Below are 17,181 nucleotides of genomic sequence, written 5' to 3' on the forward strand. Positions count from 1 at the left end.
TTGTGAAGATGCTGGAGGAAACAGGTACAAAAGTATCAATATCCACAGTAAAACAAGTCCTATATCGACATAACCTGAAAGGCCGCTCAGCAAGGAAGGAGCCACTGCCATAAAAAAAAGCCAGACTACGGTTTGCAACTGCACATGGGGACAAAGATCGTACTTTTTGGAGAAATGTCCTCTGGTCTGATGAAACAAAAATAGAACTGTTTGGTTATAATGACCATCGTTATGTTTGGAGGAAAAAGGGGGAGTCTTGCAAGCCGAAGAACACCATCCCAACCGTGAAGCACGGGGGTGGCAGCATCATGTTGTGGGGGTGCTTTGCTGCAGGAGGATCTGGTTCACTTAACAAAATAGATGGCATCATCAGGAAGGGAAATTATGTGGATATATTGAAGCAACATCTCAAGACATCAGTCAGGAAGTTAAGAAGTTAAAGCTTGGTCGCAAATGGGTCTTCCAAATGGACAATGACCCCAAGAATACTTCCAAAGTTGTGGCAAAATGGCTTAAAGGCAACAAAGTCAAGGTATTGGAGTGGACATCACAAAGCCCTGACCTCAATCCTCTGATAATTTGTGGGCAGAACTGAAAAAGTGTATGCGAGCGAGGAGGCCTACAAACCTGACTCAGTTACACCAGCTCTGTCAGGAGGAATGTGCCAAAATTCACCCAACTTTTGTGGAAGGCTACCCGAAATGTTTGACCCAAGTTAAACAATTTAAAGGCAATGCTAACAAATACTAATTGAGTGTATGTGAACTTCTGACCCAATGGGAATGTGATAAAAGAAATAAAAGCTGAAATAAAGCATTCTCTCTACTATTAATCTGACATTTCACATTCTTAAAATAAAGTGGTGATCCTAACTGAATTTTTACTACGAGTAAATGTCACGAATTGTGAAAAACTGAGATTAAATGTATTTGGTTAAGGTGTATGTAAACTTCCAACTTCAACTGTATATTTGTCCTATTTCCCACACGTACTGGAAATTGTTATTTGCATATTCCCAACTCCCCCTGACACACCCGCGGAGAGTGGGGTCACGGCCAGAGTCTGCCATTATCAACGGCGACCCTGGAGCAAGTAGGGTTACGTGCCTTGCTCAAGGGCACACAGGCTGATTTTTCACCTTGTAGGATCATGGATACAAACTAGCGAACATACGGTTAATGGCCCAACACTCTAACCGGTCGGCTACCTGACGCCCACTCAAAGATAATGATGATAGATCCACATTAAATCCAAGCCCTTCCTCATGCATAGTAATTCAATGAACCACAGCTGAAGTGATAATTAATTAAGTCTAAGCTTCACTAACTGACAAGAAACGGCTATAGCTTCAAATGGAAAGAAAGGGGAATGGAAAATGAATGAAGGAGATAAAAAGACAAGTAAAGAAAGAGGGAAGATATAGAGGGGGGAGTAAAATAATGAGTCCATGCATTAAGCTCACTCTGATGGAGCATGTCTGTCATAATGTACAAAAGGGAACAATAGCGTATCCCTTAGATCGGTATTCTGCTCCATCTTCAGTAAAGCTACCTTCATGATGACAGACAGTGTGTGTGTGTGTGTGTGTGTGTGTGTGTGTGTGTGTGTGTGTGTGTGTGTGTGTGTGTGTGTGTGTGTGTGTGTGTGTGTGTGTGTGTGTGTGTGTGTGTGTGTGTGTGTGTGTGTGTGTGTGTGTGTGTGTGTGTGTGTGTGTGTGGATGTGTGTGTGGATGTGTGTGTGGATGTGTGTGTGGATGTGTTTAACTATACTTGTGGGGACAAGAAGTCAAACAAAAAAGGTCAAATGCTATTTCTAGGGGGTTTAGGGTTCAGGTAGAATTAGTGTTATGGTTATAATTAAGTTTAGGGTTAGTTTTAGGGTTAAGAGTTAGGTTTAAGGGTTAGGGAAATTAGGATTTTGAATGGTTACAAATTGTGTGTCCCCACAAGGTTAGTTAAACACGACTGTGAGTGTGTGAGTCTGTGTGTGCGCGTCTGACTACACCCATCATTATCTACACGCTGGATGAGTTAATTCCTCTCATCTCTGCATGCTAGCCCTCAATGCTAAAGTATTCATCATGTATTCATTCATCGTTTATGAATCCATCATGTGGGCCAAGGATGTCACGCTAACCCCCACAACATGATGATGATTGTCTGTTCTAGATCCTCCATGTTATGGTGAGACGCACACACACACACACACACACACACACACACACACACACACACACACACACGCGCGCGCACGCACGCACGCACGCACGCACGCACGCACGCACGCACGCACGCACGCACGCACGCACGCACGCACACGCACACACACACACACTGCACCCGTCAGATAATACCTTATTTGATTGCTCGATGATTAATGGATAAAAAGCATCTGTCTAAATGTCTCATGTTCATCATAGCCATGACCTTTTGCTAGTATACAGTTACTGACATCTGTGATATTTGGACTGTCAGAGTTTCCTACCGTCCACATTACAGTATTCACGAGTTTATGTTGATGTGAACTCCCATTATACAATTTTGACTTCTTTGAAACGTTTTTAGCTTGTATGCTAGGCTTGTGCTTCTGCCTTAGCCAACTGCTTTAGCTTTAGTCAAGTTGGCTTAAGGTGAACATATCTGTCTAGATAGGAATTAGAAATTCGCCCAGAGTAAAATACCTAAGCGTTATCATTAAGTGCTCGAGGAGATGAATGGAGGTCTGTCCATATTGAACAGCTGTGGGACTCCAGCTTCCCACTGAGCCTCTGTCTCCTGATATAACCCTGAGCACAGGTAGGTGTCTGGCTCTGTATAGAGCCAAAATGGACACCACACAGAGTCTTTGTCCTCTTTGTCACTCTCAACACAGGCCAAACTCTACTACCCGACTCTGTAGAGAGGCAGAATGGACACCACACAGTGCCTGTGTCCTCAATGTCACTCTTAGAACAGGACAAACCCTACTGCCCACTGCAACTGGGGCCCAGCAAGGGTACTGTTAGACATGCATGCACAGATGGGTAAGTATGAGCACATAGCGTAATTATATAACTTTTATCAGTGTATGTGTGTGTTTGCATGCATGTGCGTGTGTGTGTGTCTAACCTGGAGTCTGGGGGTAATATGTACAGGGACCAGGTATCTCTCTGTCGACACCACTCTGGCTGTTTCCTGTCCAGCCAGCATAACAGCCTGGCAAAATGACCCACGACCACCTCCTCCTCTGCTGCGTCGTCCTCCGTGTTGTCCTCCAGGGAGAGCTGTGTAGGGGCCAGGGCCCCACCGGGGGCCGAAGTACCCTTCCCATTACAGTCACTGTGCTCTGGGGCTCTCAGGCCTCCTAGCGAGGGGGGTCTGGAGCTGTGCATACTGGCTGAGCGATACAGGTAGGGCACCTAGAGTTTTACAAACATGGCTAACACAGTCATTCATAGATACTTGAAGGCATTTTAAAACACTGAAGAAAGCTGTTCTATCCAGTGACAACTGCCTATAATAGACTACCTACAGTATATGATCACAACAAAATTATAAACTGGGTGGTTCGAGTCCTGAATGCTGATTGGCTGATAGCCGTGGTATGTCAGACAGTATACAATGCGTATGACAAAATATTTATTTGTACTGGTCTAATTACATTGGTTACCAGTTTATAATAGAAATAAGGCCCCTCTGGGGTTTGTGATATATGGAAATATACCACACCTCCTAGGGCCTGTTTGCTTAATTAGAGCACACACAGCAGTGTTTATGGGGGCCGGTCTCTAGATCCCTTGGTGTGTGTGTTCACCTGTAGCAGTGTGTCGGGGGCCAGGTCTATGGACCCCCTGGTCTCCACCGACTCCATCCTCCTGTGTCTGGGCTGGGACTGGGACATGGAGTTAGTACGACACAGGGATGCATCGTCCCCCTCCGATGTCCCCCCTCCTCTCCCCTCCTCATCCTCCGAACTGGACCCTCCCTCGCCGGAGAGGAGCGATCGTCGTTCGCCAGACTGAAGCTTTGTCCGTTTGAGCGAGGGGGCACGGCCTACGCTGTTCCAGCTCGATCGACGGCTGGTCCAGCCACTGGCAGAGCACCACGGGGCGTAAGGTGAGGTGCTATGGGCACTGGTCTAGAGAGAGAGCGAGATGGAGGGGGAGAGAATGTATGAACAACACAAAAGAAGTGAACAGATCCATTTTTTGGGGAACTTTTGTAACCTTTGGGGAACTTTACAATATGGAAAACTTCTGTATATGGAACTTTAGATGTTGTTACTACAGGTTTTTGTCTTACTAATTATCAGATTATCCTCAATGCTCAGTGGTCATTACTTTAGCTGGCACCAGTTAACACTGTGGATGGCATCAGTCATAACTGGCAACAGTAAGTGTAGCTATGGCTTCAGTCATAACTGGCAACAGTAAGTCTAGCTATGGCATCAGTCATAACTGGCAACAATAAGTCTAGCTATGGCATCAGTCATAACTGGCAACAGTAAGTGTAGCTATGGCATCAGTCATAACTGGCAACAGTAAGTGTAGCTATGGCATCATTCATAACTGGCAACAGTAAGTCTAGCTATGGCATCAGTCATAACTGGCAACAGTAAGTGTAGCTATGGCATCAGTCATAACTGGCAACAGTAAGTGTAGCTATGGCATCAGTCATAACTGGCAACAGTAAGTGTAGCTATGGCTTCAGTCATAACTGGCAACAGTAAGTCTAGCTATGGCATCAGTCATAACTGGCAACAATAAGTCTAGCTATGGCATCAGTCATAACTGGCAACAGTAAGTGTAGCTATGGCATCAGTCATAACTGGCAACAATAAGTGTAGCTATGGCATCAGTCATAACTGGCAACAGTAAGTGTAGCTATGGCATCAGTCATAACTGGCAACAGTAAGTGTAGCTATGGCATCAGTCATAACTGGCAACAGTAAGTGTAGCTATGGCATCAGTCATAACTGGCAACAGTAAGTGTAGCTATGGCATCAGTCATAACTGGCAACAGTAAGTGTAGCTATGGCATCAGTCATAACTGGCAACAATAAGTGTAGCTATGGCATCAGTCATAACTGGCAACAGTAAGTCTAGCTATGGCATCAGTCATAACTGGCAACAGTAAGTGTAGCTATGGCATCAGTCATAACTGGCAACAATAAGTGTAGCTATGGCATCAGTCATAACTGGCAACAGTAAGTGTAGCTATGGCATCAGTCATAACTGGCAACAGTAAGTGTAGCTATGGCTTCAGTCATAACTGGCAACAGTAAGTCTAGCTATGGCATCAGTCATAACTGGCAACAATAAGTCTAGCTATGGCATCAGTCATAACTGGCAACAGTAAGTGTAGCTATGGCATCAGTCATAACTGGCAACAATAAGTGTAGCTATGGCATCAGTCATAACTGGCAACAGTAAGTGTAGCTATGGCATCAGTCATAACTGGCAACAGTAAGTGTAGCTATGGCATCAGTCATAACTGGCAACAGTAAGTGTAGCTATGGCATCAGTCATAACTGGCAACAGTAAGTGTAGCTATGGCATCAGTCATAACTGGCAACAGTAAGTGTAGCTATGGCATCAGTCATAACTGGCAACAATAAGTGTAGCTATGGCATCAGTCATAACTGGCAACAGTAAGTCTAGCTATGGCATCAGTCATAACTGGCAACAGTAAGTGTAGCTATGGCATCAGTCATAACTGGCAACAATAAGTGTAGCTATGGCATCAGTCATAACTGGCAACAGTAAGTGTAGCTATGGCATCAGTCATAACTGGCAACAGTAAGTCTAGCTATGGCATCAGTCATAACTGGCAACAGTAAGTCTAGCTATGGCATCAGTCATAACTGGCAACAATAAGTGTAGCTATGGCATCAGTCATAACTGGCAACAGTAAGTGTAGCTATGGCATCAGTCATAACTGGCAACAATAAGTGTAGCTATGGCATCAGTCATAACTGGCAACAGTAAGTCTAGCTATGGCATCAGTCATAACTGGCAACAATAAGTCTAGCTATGGCATCAGTCATAACTGGCAACAATAAGTGTATCTATGGCATCAGTGGATTTGGCTACAGCATCAGTAAGTGTCCAGAGAGCTACGCTGATGAAAGGTCATATTAATCATAATTAATCATCATAGCTGTCATCTTGAACATCATCCAGACAAGTCAGACCATGGATGGGCAACTTTTATTGGGGTGGGGGCCCAAAAAATAAAATGAGTTGCCCATCCCTGGGTTAGACTGAATATCTTAGTTGTTCTGTGGTCAAAGAGAGAGCACAGAGCTTAATACATGGGTTCCAGCCGCTGCGAGGAGACAGTAGTTTGATAGTGTAATAGTGTAGTACTATAGAATACTAACCGGAGACTTGTCGTAGGAGGCTAGGTCCATGGAGACATTGCTGCCGCGTTGGGATTCGTAACCCAGGGCAGGGTCACCCACGGCGGGCAGCTTGGGAACGGGCATGGGGGTGGCAGCAGTATGGGTAATCAGAGGAGGGGTCAGACTGTTCTTCAGGTCAACATGACCGTTTATTGGGACTACTGGAGGGGAGATGAGAAGAGGGTGGGGGAAAGTGGGAGCAGAGAGGGAGAGAGTGAGGAAGAAGGGAGGGAAAGGAGGAAGGAGAATGGTTAAACGAGGATGGACAAAAAAAGAGAGATAGAGAAAGACGAGGTAGTAAAATGTAGGAGGAACACGGGAGGGAGAGAGAAGGGTGAAGGGGAGAGACAGTTATAAGGGTATCTCTAAAGTAAGAAGTTGAAATATGGATGTCTTACTGTTCTCGACCACATCAATATTTCATCTCTAATCTGACGATTATGTTCAACAGACAGATGAAGGCATGACATAGAGAGGACGCATGTATCTTTCATCTCAGTTGGTGTGCGTCTTATCCCTCCCTCCCTCACTCTCTCTCTGCCTCACCATCTCTTCCCTCCCTCTGTCTCTCTCTCAATTCATCCTATCCCTTCTTCCTCTCTCCTCTCTCCCTAACTATCCAGTTACTGTGCTTAAACAACTCCTCTAACCGCACCAGGAGCCCATTTGTCTTAGTGTTGGGGGATTGTTCTCCCCAGTAGCATGTTTCCATATGGTAATATGTGTCTGTGAAATGAGTCACTAAAACTGACGAAGATACAGCAGCAGGAATACTTTTGGACTCTTCAGATAGATCTGTAGCAGAATGACGCATTGTGGTTTGATGCTGCTTTATGAAATCAAATCAAATTGCATTGGTCACATACACATATTTAGCAGATGTTATTGCGGGTGTAGCGAAATGCTTGTGTTCCTAGCAACAACAGTGCAGTAGTATCTAACAATTCACAACAATTCATACAATCTAAAAGTAAAAGAATGGATTTGAGAAATATATACAGTTGAAGTCGAAAATTTAAAATACACTTAGGCTGGAGCCATTAGAACTCGTTTTTCAACCACTCCGCAAATTTCTTGTTAACAAACTATCGTTTTGGCAAGTTGGTTAGGACATCTACTTTGTGCATGACACAAGTATTTTTTTTTTACCAACAATTGTTTACAGACAGATAATTTCACTTATAATTCACTGTATCACAATTTCAGTGGATCAGAAGTTTACATACACTAAGTTGACTGTGCTTTTAAACAGCTTGGAAAATTCAAGAAAATGATGTCATGGCTTTAGAAGCTTCTGATAGGCTAATTGACATAATTTGAGTCAATTGGAGGTGTACCTGTGGATGTATTGCAAGGCCTACCTTCAAACTCAGTGCCTATTTGCTTGACATCATGGGAAAATCTAAAGATCTCCGAAAAAAAATTGCGGACCTCCACAAGTCTGGTTCATCCTTGGGAGCAATTTCCAAATGCCTGAAGGTACCACGTTCATCTGTATAAAGAATAGTACGCAAGTATAAACACCATGGGACCACGCAGCCATCATACCGCTCAGGAAGGAGATGTGTTCGGTCTCCTAGAGATAAACGTAATTTGGTGCGAAAAGTGCAAATCAATCCCAGAACAACAGCAAAGGACCTTGTGAAGATGCTGGAGGAAACAGGTACAACAGTATCTATATCCACAGTAAAATGAGTCCTATATCGACATAACTTGAAAGGCTGCTCAGCAAGGAAGAAGCCACTGCTCCAAAACCACTATTAAAAAGCCAGACTACGGGTTTTAAGTGCACATGGGGACTAAGATCGTACTTTTGGAGAAATGTCCTCTGGTCTGATGAAACAAAAATAGAACTGTTTGGCCATAATGACCATCGTTATGTTTGGAGGAAAAGGGGGAGTCTTGCAAGCCGAAGAACACCATCCCAACCGTGAAGCATGGAGATGGCAGCATCATGTTGTGGGGGTGCTTTGCTGCAGGAGGGACTGGTGCACTTCACAAAATAGATGGCATCATGAGGTAGGAAAATTATGTGGATATATTGAAGCAACATCTCAAGACGTCAGTCAGGAAGTTAAAGATTGGTCAAAAATGGGTCTTACAAATGGACAATGACCCCAAGCTTACTTCCAAAGTTGTGGCAAAATGGCTTAAAGACAACAAAGTCAAGGTATTGGAGTGGCCATCACTAAGCCCTGAACTGAATCCCATAGAAAATGTGTTGGCAGAACTGAAAAAGCGTGTGCAAGCAAGGAGGCCTACAAACCTGGCTCAGTTACAACAGCTTTGTCAGGAGGAATGGGCCAGAATGAAAGCTTGTGGAAGGCTACCTGAAACGTTTGACCCAAGTTAAACAATTTAAAGGCAATGCTGCCAAATACTAATTGAGTGTATGTAAACTTCTGAACCACTGGGAATGTGATGAAAGAAATAAAAGCTGAAATAAATCATTCTCTCTACTATTATTCTGACATTTCACAATCTTAAAATAAAGTGGTGATCCTAACTGACCTAAGACAGGGAATTTTTACAAGGATTAAATGTCAGAAAATTGTGAAAAACTGAGTTTAAATGTATTTGGCTAAGGTGTATGTAAACTTCTGACTTCAACTGTATATAGGGTAGCAGCCTCTAAGGTGCAGGGTTAAGTAACCGGGTGGAAGCCGGCTAGCGATAGCCATTTAACAGTCTGATGGCCTTGAGATAGAAGCTATTTTTCGGTCTCTCAGTCCCAGCTTTGATGCACCTGTACTGACCTCGGATTCTGGATGATAGCGGGGTGAACAGGCCGTGGTGTCGGGTGGTTGATGTCCTTGATGATCTGTTTTGGCTTTCCTGTGACATCGGGTGCTGTAGGTGTCCTGGAGGGCAGGTAGTTTACACTGGTGATGCGTTGGGCAGACCGCACCATTTACTGGTGAGCCCTGTGGTTGCGAGCGGTGCAGTTGCCGTACCAGGCAGTGATACAGCCTGACAGGATGCTCTCAATTGTGCATCTGTAAAAGTTTGTGAGGGTTTTAGAGGCCAAGCCAAATTTCTTCAGCCTCCTCGGGCTGAAGTGGTGCTGTTGAACCTTCTTCACCACACTGTCTGTGTGGACGGACCATTTCAGATAGTCAGTGATGTTTACACCGAGAAACTTGAAGCTTTCCACCTTCTCCACTGCGGTCCCATCGATGTGGATAGGGGTGGTGCTCCATCTGCTGTTTCCTGAAGTCCACAATTAACACCTTTGTTTTGTTGACGTTGAGTAAGAGGTTATTGTTCTGGCACAACTCATCCAGAGCCCTCACCTCCACCCTGTAGGCTGTCTCGTCATTGTTGGTAATCAGGCCTACTACTGTTATGTCATATGCAAACTTGATGATTGAGTCGGTGGCGTGCGTGGCCACGCAGTCATGGGTTAACAGGGAGTACAGGAAGGGGCTGAGCACACACCCTTGTGGGGCCCCTGTATTGAGGATCAGCGAAGTGGAGATCTTGTTTCCTACCTTCACCACCTGGGGGCGGCCCGTCAGGAAGTCCAGGACCCAGTTGCACAGGGCGGTGTTCAGACCCAGGGCCCAGAGCTTAATGATGAGCTTGGAGGGTACTATGGTGTTGAATGCTGAGCTATAGTCATGGGATAGGGCAGTGTGCAGCATGCTTGTGATTGCATTGTCTGGGGATCTATTGGGGCAGAAAGCAAATTGAAGTGGGTCTAGGGTGTCAGGAAAGGTAGAGGTGATATGACCCTTAACTAGCCTCTCAAATCACTTCATGATAACAGAAATGAGTGCTACGGGGCGATAGTCATTTAGCTCAGTTACCTTTGCTTTCTTGGGTACAGGAACAATGGTGGACATCTTGGAGTGGGGACAGCAGACTGAGATAGGGAGAGATTGAATATGTCCATAAACACTCCAGCCACCTGGTGTGTGCAAGCTCTGAGGATGCGGCTAGGGATACCATCTGGGCCGGCAGCCTTGCAAGGGTTAACACGCTTACACGTCTTACTCACTTCGACCACGGAGAAGGAGAGCCCACAGTCCTTGGTAGTAAGCCGTGTCGGTGGCATTGTGATATCCTCAAAGCGGGCGAAGAAGGTGTTAAGCTTGTCAAGTAGCAAAACGTCGGTGTCCTCGACGGGGCTGGTTTTCCCATTGTAGTCAGTGATTATCTGTAGACCCTAACACATACGTCTCATGTCTGAGTCGTTGAAGTGCGACTCCATTTTCTCTCTGTACTGACGTTTTGCCTGTTTGATTGCCTTACGGAGGAAATAACTACACTGTTTGTATTCGGCCATATTCCCAGTCAGCTTGCCATGGTTAAATGCGGTTGTTCGCAGTTTTGCGCGAATTCTGCCATCCACGGTTTCTGGTTTGCATAGGTTTTAATAGTCACAGTGGGTACAACATCTCCTATACAATTCCTGATGAACTCAGTTACCGTATCCATGTATTCGTTGATATTATTCTCAGAGGCTACCCGGAACATATCCCAGTCTGCGTGATCAAAACAATCTTGGAGCATGGATTCCGATTGGTCAGACCAGCATTGAATAGACCTTAGCAAAGGTACTTCCTGTTTGAGTTTCTTCCTATAGGAAGGGATGAGCAAAATGGAGTCGTGTTCAGATTTGCGGGGGAGGACGGGGGAGGGTCTTGTAGGCATTTCGAAAAGTTGAGTACCAGTGGTCCAATGTTTTTCCAGAGCGAGTACTACAGTCAATGTGTTGGTAAAACTTCGGTAGCGTTTTCCTCAACTTTGCTTTGTTAAAATGTGCATAAAGTCCAATCACACCATGAGTAGTTAATTATGAAACATACACCCCCACCTTTCCTCTTCCTGGAGAGTTTTTTATTCCTGTCTGCGCAATGAACTGAGAACCCAATTGACTCTATGGACGGGGACAGTATATCCCGAGAGAGCCATGTTTCCGTGAAACAAAGTATGTTACAATCCCTGATGTCTCTCGCCCTGATGTCTCTCGCCCTGAGGAGATCCTCGCCCTGAGCTCATCTACTTTAGTATCCAGAGACTGAACATTAGCGAGTAATATGCTCGGAAGCAGTGGATGGTGTGCACACCTCCTGAGTCAGACTACAAGTCCACTCCGATGGTGTTTTGGAGAAGCCTCTGGAATAAGTTCAATTGCCCTGGGGGGAACAAACAAAGGATCCAATTCAGGAAAGGCGTATTCCTGGTCGTAAAACTGGTGAGTTACCGCCGCTCTGATATCCAAAAGTTCTTTCCGGCTGCATGTAATAACACAAAAAAAATGTCTGAGCTAATAATGTAAAAAATAACACACAAATAAACAAAATACTGCAAAGTTGCTTAGAAGCTAGAAGCAGAGCTGACATATCTGTCAGCGCCATCTATGCGTGTGTATGTCTGAATGTGTGTAAGACAAAAATGCTAGGCATGTGCCCACCCAATATGGCCCACATGTCAATGGAGAATAGAACCCCACAGTGGAGGTGTCATCATATCAATAAAACAGGGAAATGGTTCCAATAGTTTTTCCACCATTATTTTTTTTTTTAGAAACCCCTAAAATAAGGGCTGTGTTTCATATAGGCTTACTCTGGCGTGAAGTTTTGATAACCATGTAAATCTCTTTCGGACAAGGGGACTTTTATCAATATATTTGCCTCTATTTACTCTCAGATTCGAAAATGCTAACTAGCATCAAAGTAGACTTCATGCAAGACTACAAATCCCTGCAAGCTCCTGCACGTCATCTCTAGCTGACGCATTTGCTAACAGGTATTGTGTCAATTTAAACTTGCACAAGACAGTTCACAGAATTATCCATTTAAAGAAATGTTGCCAATTTATTCATTTAAAAATTTAGCTAACAGATAGTTCATACAGAGATTCTTACCTTTGCCTCGAATCGGCAGTCTCATCCAGATCATCATGGTATTTGTAGTTCTTTATAGTTTTTTGTAGTTCTCCATATTAGCACCTAATTAGCATTTCATTTTGGGGGAGTGAATACAGGCGAATATATTGATAAAAGTCACCGTATCCTTGAGAGATTTACACGGTTATCAAAACGTCACACCAGGGTAAGCCTAAATGTTCCTAAAATCCTCTATGGGAAATATACATGGTGAAAAAATTATTGGAATAATTTCCTTGTTTGACCGCTAGGTTTTATGGGTATTATGACTCATACTGTGGTAGTCTATAGCAGTGGTTCCCAAACTTTTTATAGTCCCGTACCCCACTAGCACCAGGGACAGCGCACTCTCAAATGTTGTTATTTGCCATCATTGTATACCTGCCACACACACACACTGTACGATACATTTATTAAACATAAGAATGAGTGTGAGTTTGTCACAACCCGGCTAGTGGGAAGTGACAAAGAGCTCTTATAGGACCAGGGCACAAATAATAATAATAATAATCAATAATTTCGCTCTTTATTTAACCATCTTACATATTAAACCTTATTTGTTCATCGGAAATTGTGAATAACTCACCAAAGGTTAATGAGAAGGGTGTGCTTGAAAGGATGCTCATAACTCTGCAATGTTAGGTTGTATTGGAGAGAGTCTCAGTCTTAAATCATGTTCCACACACAGTCTGTGCCTGTATTTAGTTTTTATGCTAGTGAGGGCTGAGAATCCACTCTCACATAGGTACGTGGTTGCAAAGGGCATCAGTGTCTTAACAGCGCGATTTGCCAAGGCAGGATACTCTGAGCGCAGCCCAATCCAGAAATCTGGCAGTGGCTTCTGATAAAATTCAATTTTCACAGAACCGCTTGTTGCAATGTCGATGAGGTTCTCTTGTTCAGATATCGGTAAGTGGACTGGAGGCAGGGCATGAAAGGGATAATGAATCCAGCTGTTTGTGTCATCCATTTCGGGAAAATACCTGCATAATTGCGCACCCAACTCACTCAGGTGCTTTGCTATATCACACTTGACATTGTCTGTACACTTGAGTTCATTTGCACACAAAAAATCATACAATGATGGAAAGACCTGTGTGTTGTCCTTGTTAATGTAGACAGAGAAGAGCTCCAACTTCTTAATTATATCCTCAATTTTGTCCCGCACATTGAATATAGTTGCGGAGAGTCCCTGTAATCCTAGATTCAAATCATTCAGGCGAGAAAAAACATCACCCAGACAGATCAGTCATGTGAGAATCTCGTCATCATGCAAGCGGTCAGACAAGTGAAAATGATGGTCAGTAAAGAAAACTTTAAGCTCGTCTCTCAATTTAAAAAAAACACGTCAATACTTTGCCCCTTGATAACCAGCCCACTTCTGTATGTTGTAAAAGCGTAACATGGTTGCTGCCCATATCAACAATGCATAGAGCAGAAAATACACGAGAGTTCAGGGGCCTTGCTTTAACAAAGTTAACCATTTTCACTGTAGTGTCCAAAACGTCTTTCAAGATGTCAGGCATTCCCTTGGCAGCAAGAGCCTCTCGGTGGATGCTGTAGTGTACCCGAGTGGAGCAACTGCTTGTCATGGCTTTTGCGCCATCAGTACAGATACCAACACATCTTGATCACCAAAGTCCATTTGATGTCACAAAGCTGTCCAGCACTTTGAAAATATCCTCTCCTGTTGTCCTGGTTTCCAGTGGTTTGCCGAAGAGGATGTCTTCCTTAATTGATCCTCCATAAACGTAACGGACATATACCAGGAGCTGTGCCAGGCCCGCCACGTCTGTTGACTCATCCAGCTGTAACGCATAGAATTCACTGGCTTGTATGCGAAGCAGTAATTGTTTCAAAACATCTCCTGCCATGTCACTTATGCGTCTTAAAACAGTGTTGTTTCATGAAGGCATTGTCTGTATAGTTTTTTGGGCCTTTTCCCCCAGCATTGTCCCAGCCATATCCGTGGCAGCAGGAATAATTAAGTCCTCCACAATAGTATGGGGCTTGCCTGTCCTAGCCACTCGTTAGCTCACCATATAAGACACTTCTAGCCCCTTCTTATTAATGGTGTGTGTCTGTTGCTGTTATACATGTCTACTCGAAAGTCATCTTAATTCTCGCTCCAAAAACTCCCGTGGCCTATTTTTCAAATTGGCATGTTTTGTTTCTAAATGTCTGCGCAAGAGTGAAGGTTTCATCGAGTTGTGAGAGAGTACTTTTGCACATATAACACACTGTGGCTGAGGAAAGGCACTACTCCCAATATAAGTGAACCCCAAATCAATGTAGTTCTCATCATATTTGCGCCTCTTCGATGGTCCAACGTCCCTGTCTGTTGTTCCGTGCTTTCCCGGGTAAGGGGGCAGTAGCTCTTCAGCTGCATCAGATTCACAACTGTCAGTCTCCATGCTAGCTGGGCTAACCACACATGTAGAATTACTGATGCTAGCATTGGATGTGATCGTGGAAGCAGAACAACTTTTGTCGTCGACAGGTACAGGTGTAGTACTGCTGGTAGTAGCAGTACTACCAATAGAGCTGGTATGTGTCTATACGGACACGGGCCTTACTAAGGGACTGTTTGAAAATGTGAATAATCTTTTTTTAAATACCCCAGTTTGGGAATACCTGCTCTTTATGGACACATTTACACAGCTATGGCGACGATTTTAATTTTGAAAATTATATTTTTTATAAAAGTCCAATTATGTCTACATATACAGTAAACTGAATGGAATCTGTAGGGATATTTGTGCAGGGTTTTATTTTATTACATCCTAATTAGTATAGCATATTTCCGTGCCTCAACTCGTAAATAAATATCTATGTGTATCCTCTGGAAACACAAAGTAATTACAGGTAAATGTAATACACAATTAATAATGCTGACATGTGTAGAAGTGAAATTAAATGTACCCGTGTGTGTGTGTGTGTGTGTGTGTGTGTGTGTGTGGGTGCACATCAGGGTTCGTGAGGGTGCGTGTGCGCATCAGGGTTTCCATTAGGAGAATGTGTCGCTGGGCAACTGGACCAGGAAGATTCTAATTTACTGGCCATTTGAGAAATTTTACGGACCCATATGCATTGGGTACCTAACCTATTAGGGCACAAACACACACAGTGCTCAGAATGACAGAAATCACACTCAGATTATAGTTATTCATCTTAACAGAACATGCAACACCTGTAATGAAGCAGCCAATAAAACATCATTTTCAAACATTTGCCAAAATGCAATTTGTGGGAAAACATAATTCTGAACAGCCCACCTGATGTGAGCGGTTCCAACAAGTAGCCTTTTTTAAAATGTTGGTGTTGAGCTACACTACGTGACCAAAAGAATGTGGACAGCTGTTCGTCGAACATGTCATTCCAAAAGCATTGGCATTAATATGGAGAGCACTAGCGAGGTCGGCACTGATGTTGGGCGATTAGGCCTGGCTTGCAGTCGGCATTCCAATTTATTTCAAAGGTAGTCGATGGGGTTAAGGTCAGAGCTCTGTACGGGCCAGTCGAGTTGCTCAACATCGATCTCGACAAACAATTTCTGCATGGACCTCGCTTTGTGCACAGGGGGCATTGTCATGTTGAAACAAGAAAGGGCCATCCCCAAACTGTCGCCACAAAGTTGGAAGCACAGAATCATCTAGAATGTAATTTTATGCTGTAGCGTTAAGATTTCCCTTCACTGAAACTAAGGGGCCTAGCCGAACCATGAATAACACACCCAGTCCATTATTGATCCTCCACCATACTTTACAATTGGCACTATGCATTTGGGTAGGTAGCGTTCTCCTAGCATCCACCAAACCCAGATACAGTTGAAGTCAGATGTATGTGTCCGACTGTCCTACCTTTGCCTGTTGTAACTATATACAGATGAAGTCAGAAGTTTACATACACCTTAATCAAATACATTTAGGCTCAGTTTTTCACAATTCCTGACATTTAATCCTAGTAAAAATGCCCTGTCTTAAGTCAGTTAGGATCACCACTTTATTTTAAGAATGTGAAATGTCAGAATAATAGTAGAGAGAATTATTTATTCCAGCTTTAATCTCTATTTATTTAAGCTTTTATTTCTTTCATCACATTCCCAGTGGGTCAGGAGTTTACATACACTCAATTAGTATTTGGTAGCATTGCCTTTAAATTGATAAACCTGGGTCAAACGTTTCGGGGAGCCTTCCACAAGCTTCCCACAATAAGTTGGGTGAATTTTGGCCCATTCCTCCTGACAGAGCTGGTGTAACTGAGTCAGGTTTGTAGGCCTCCTTGCTTGCACACGCTTTTTCAGCTCTGCCCACAAATGTTCTATAGGATTGAGGTCAGGACTTTGTGATAGCCACTCCAATATCTTGACTTTGTTGTCCTTAGGTCATTTTGCCACTACTTTGGAAATATGCTTGGGGTCATTGTCCATTTGGGAGACCAATTTGCGACCAAGCTTTAACTTCCTAACTGATCTTGAGATGTTGCTTCAATATATCCACATAATTTTCCTCCCTCATGATGCCATCTTTTTTTGTGAAGTGCAGCAAAACCCCCCCACAACATGATGCTGCCACCCCCGTGCTTCACGGATGGGATGGTGTTCTTCGGCTTGCAAGCCTCCCCCATTTCCTCCAAACATAACGATGGTCATTATGGTCAAACAGTTCTATTTTTGTTTCATCAGACCAGAGGACATTTCTCCAAAGTAGTTCCTTGCTGAGCAGCCTTTCAGGTTATGTCAATATAGGACTCATTTTACTGTGGATATAAATACTTTAGTACCCGTTTCCTCCAGCATCTTCACAAGGTCCTTTGCTGTTGTTCTGGGATTGATTTGCACTTTTCGCACCAAATTACGTTTATCTCTAGGAGACCGAACACATCTCCTTCCTGAGCGTTATGACGG

The 17,181-nt window shown here is 43.8% G+C and overlaps 1 protein-coding gene across 12 annotated transcripts in view; it reads right to left on the reverse strand.

Moving 5' to 3' along the window:
• Nucleotides 1–17,181, reverse strand: part of cacna1g (calcium channel, voltage-dependent, T type, alpha 1G subunit) — a 298,872-nt gene that overhangs the window by 72,105 nt on the left and 209,586 nt on the right. For 11 of the 12 annotated variants that reach the window (XM_055890508.1, XM_055890502.1, XM_055890501.1 and 8 more), the window contains 3 exons: nucleotides 6,362–6,543; nucleotides 3,794–4,117; nucleotides 3,109–3,398 (listed from right to left, as the gene is read on the reverse strand). In XM_055890508.1, the coding sequence (XP_055746483.1) occupies nucleotides 3,109–3,398; nucleotides 3,794–4,117; nucleotides 6,362–6,543 (796 nt within the window). The remainder of the gene's footprint in view (nucleotides 1–3,108; nucleotides 3,399–3,793; nucleotides 4,118–6,361; nucleotides 6,544–17,181) is intronic. The other variant, XM_055890498.1, reaches the window with a different exon arrangement.

The sequence above is a fragment of the Salvelinus fontinalis genome, chromosome 30, assembly GCF_029448725.1.
Source record: "Salvelinus fontinalis isolate EN_2023a chromosome 30, ASM2944872v1, whole genome shotgun sequence".
In the NCBI taxonomy this organism is placed as follows: domain Eukaryota; kingdom Metazoa; phylum Chordata; class Actinopteri; order Salmoniformes; family Salmonidae; genus Salvelinus; species Salvelinus fontinalis.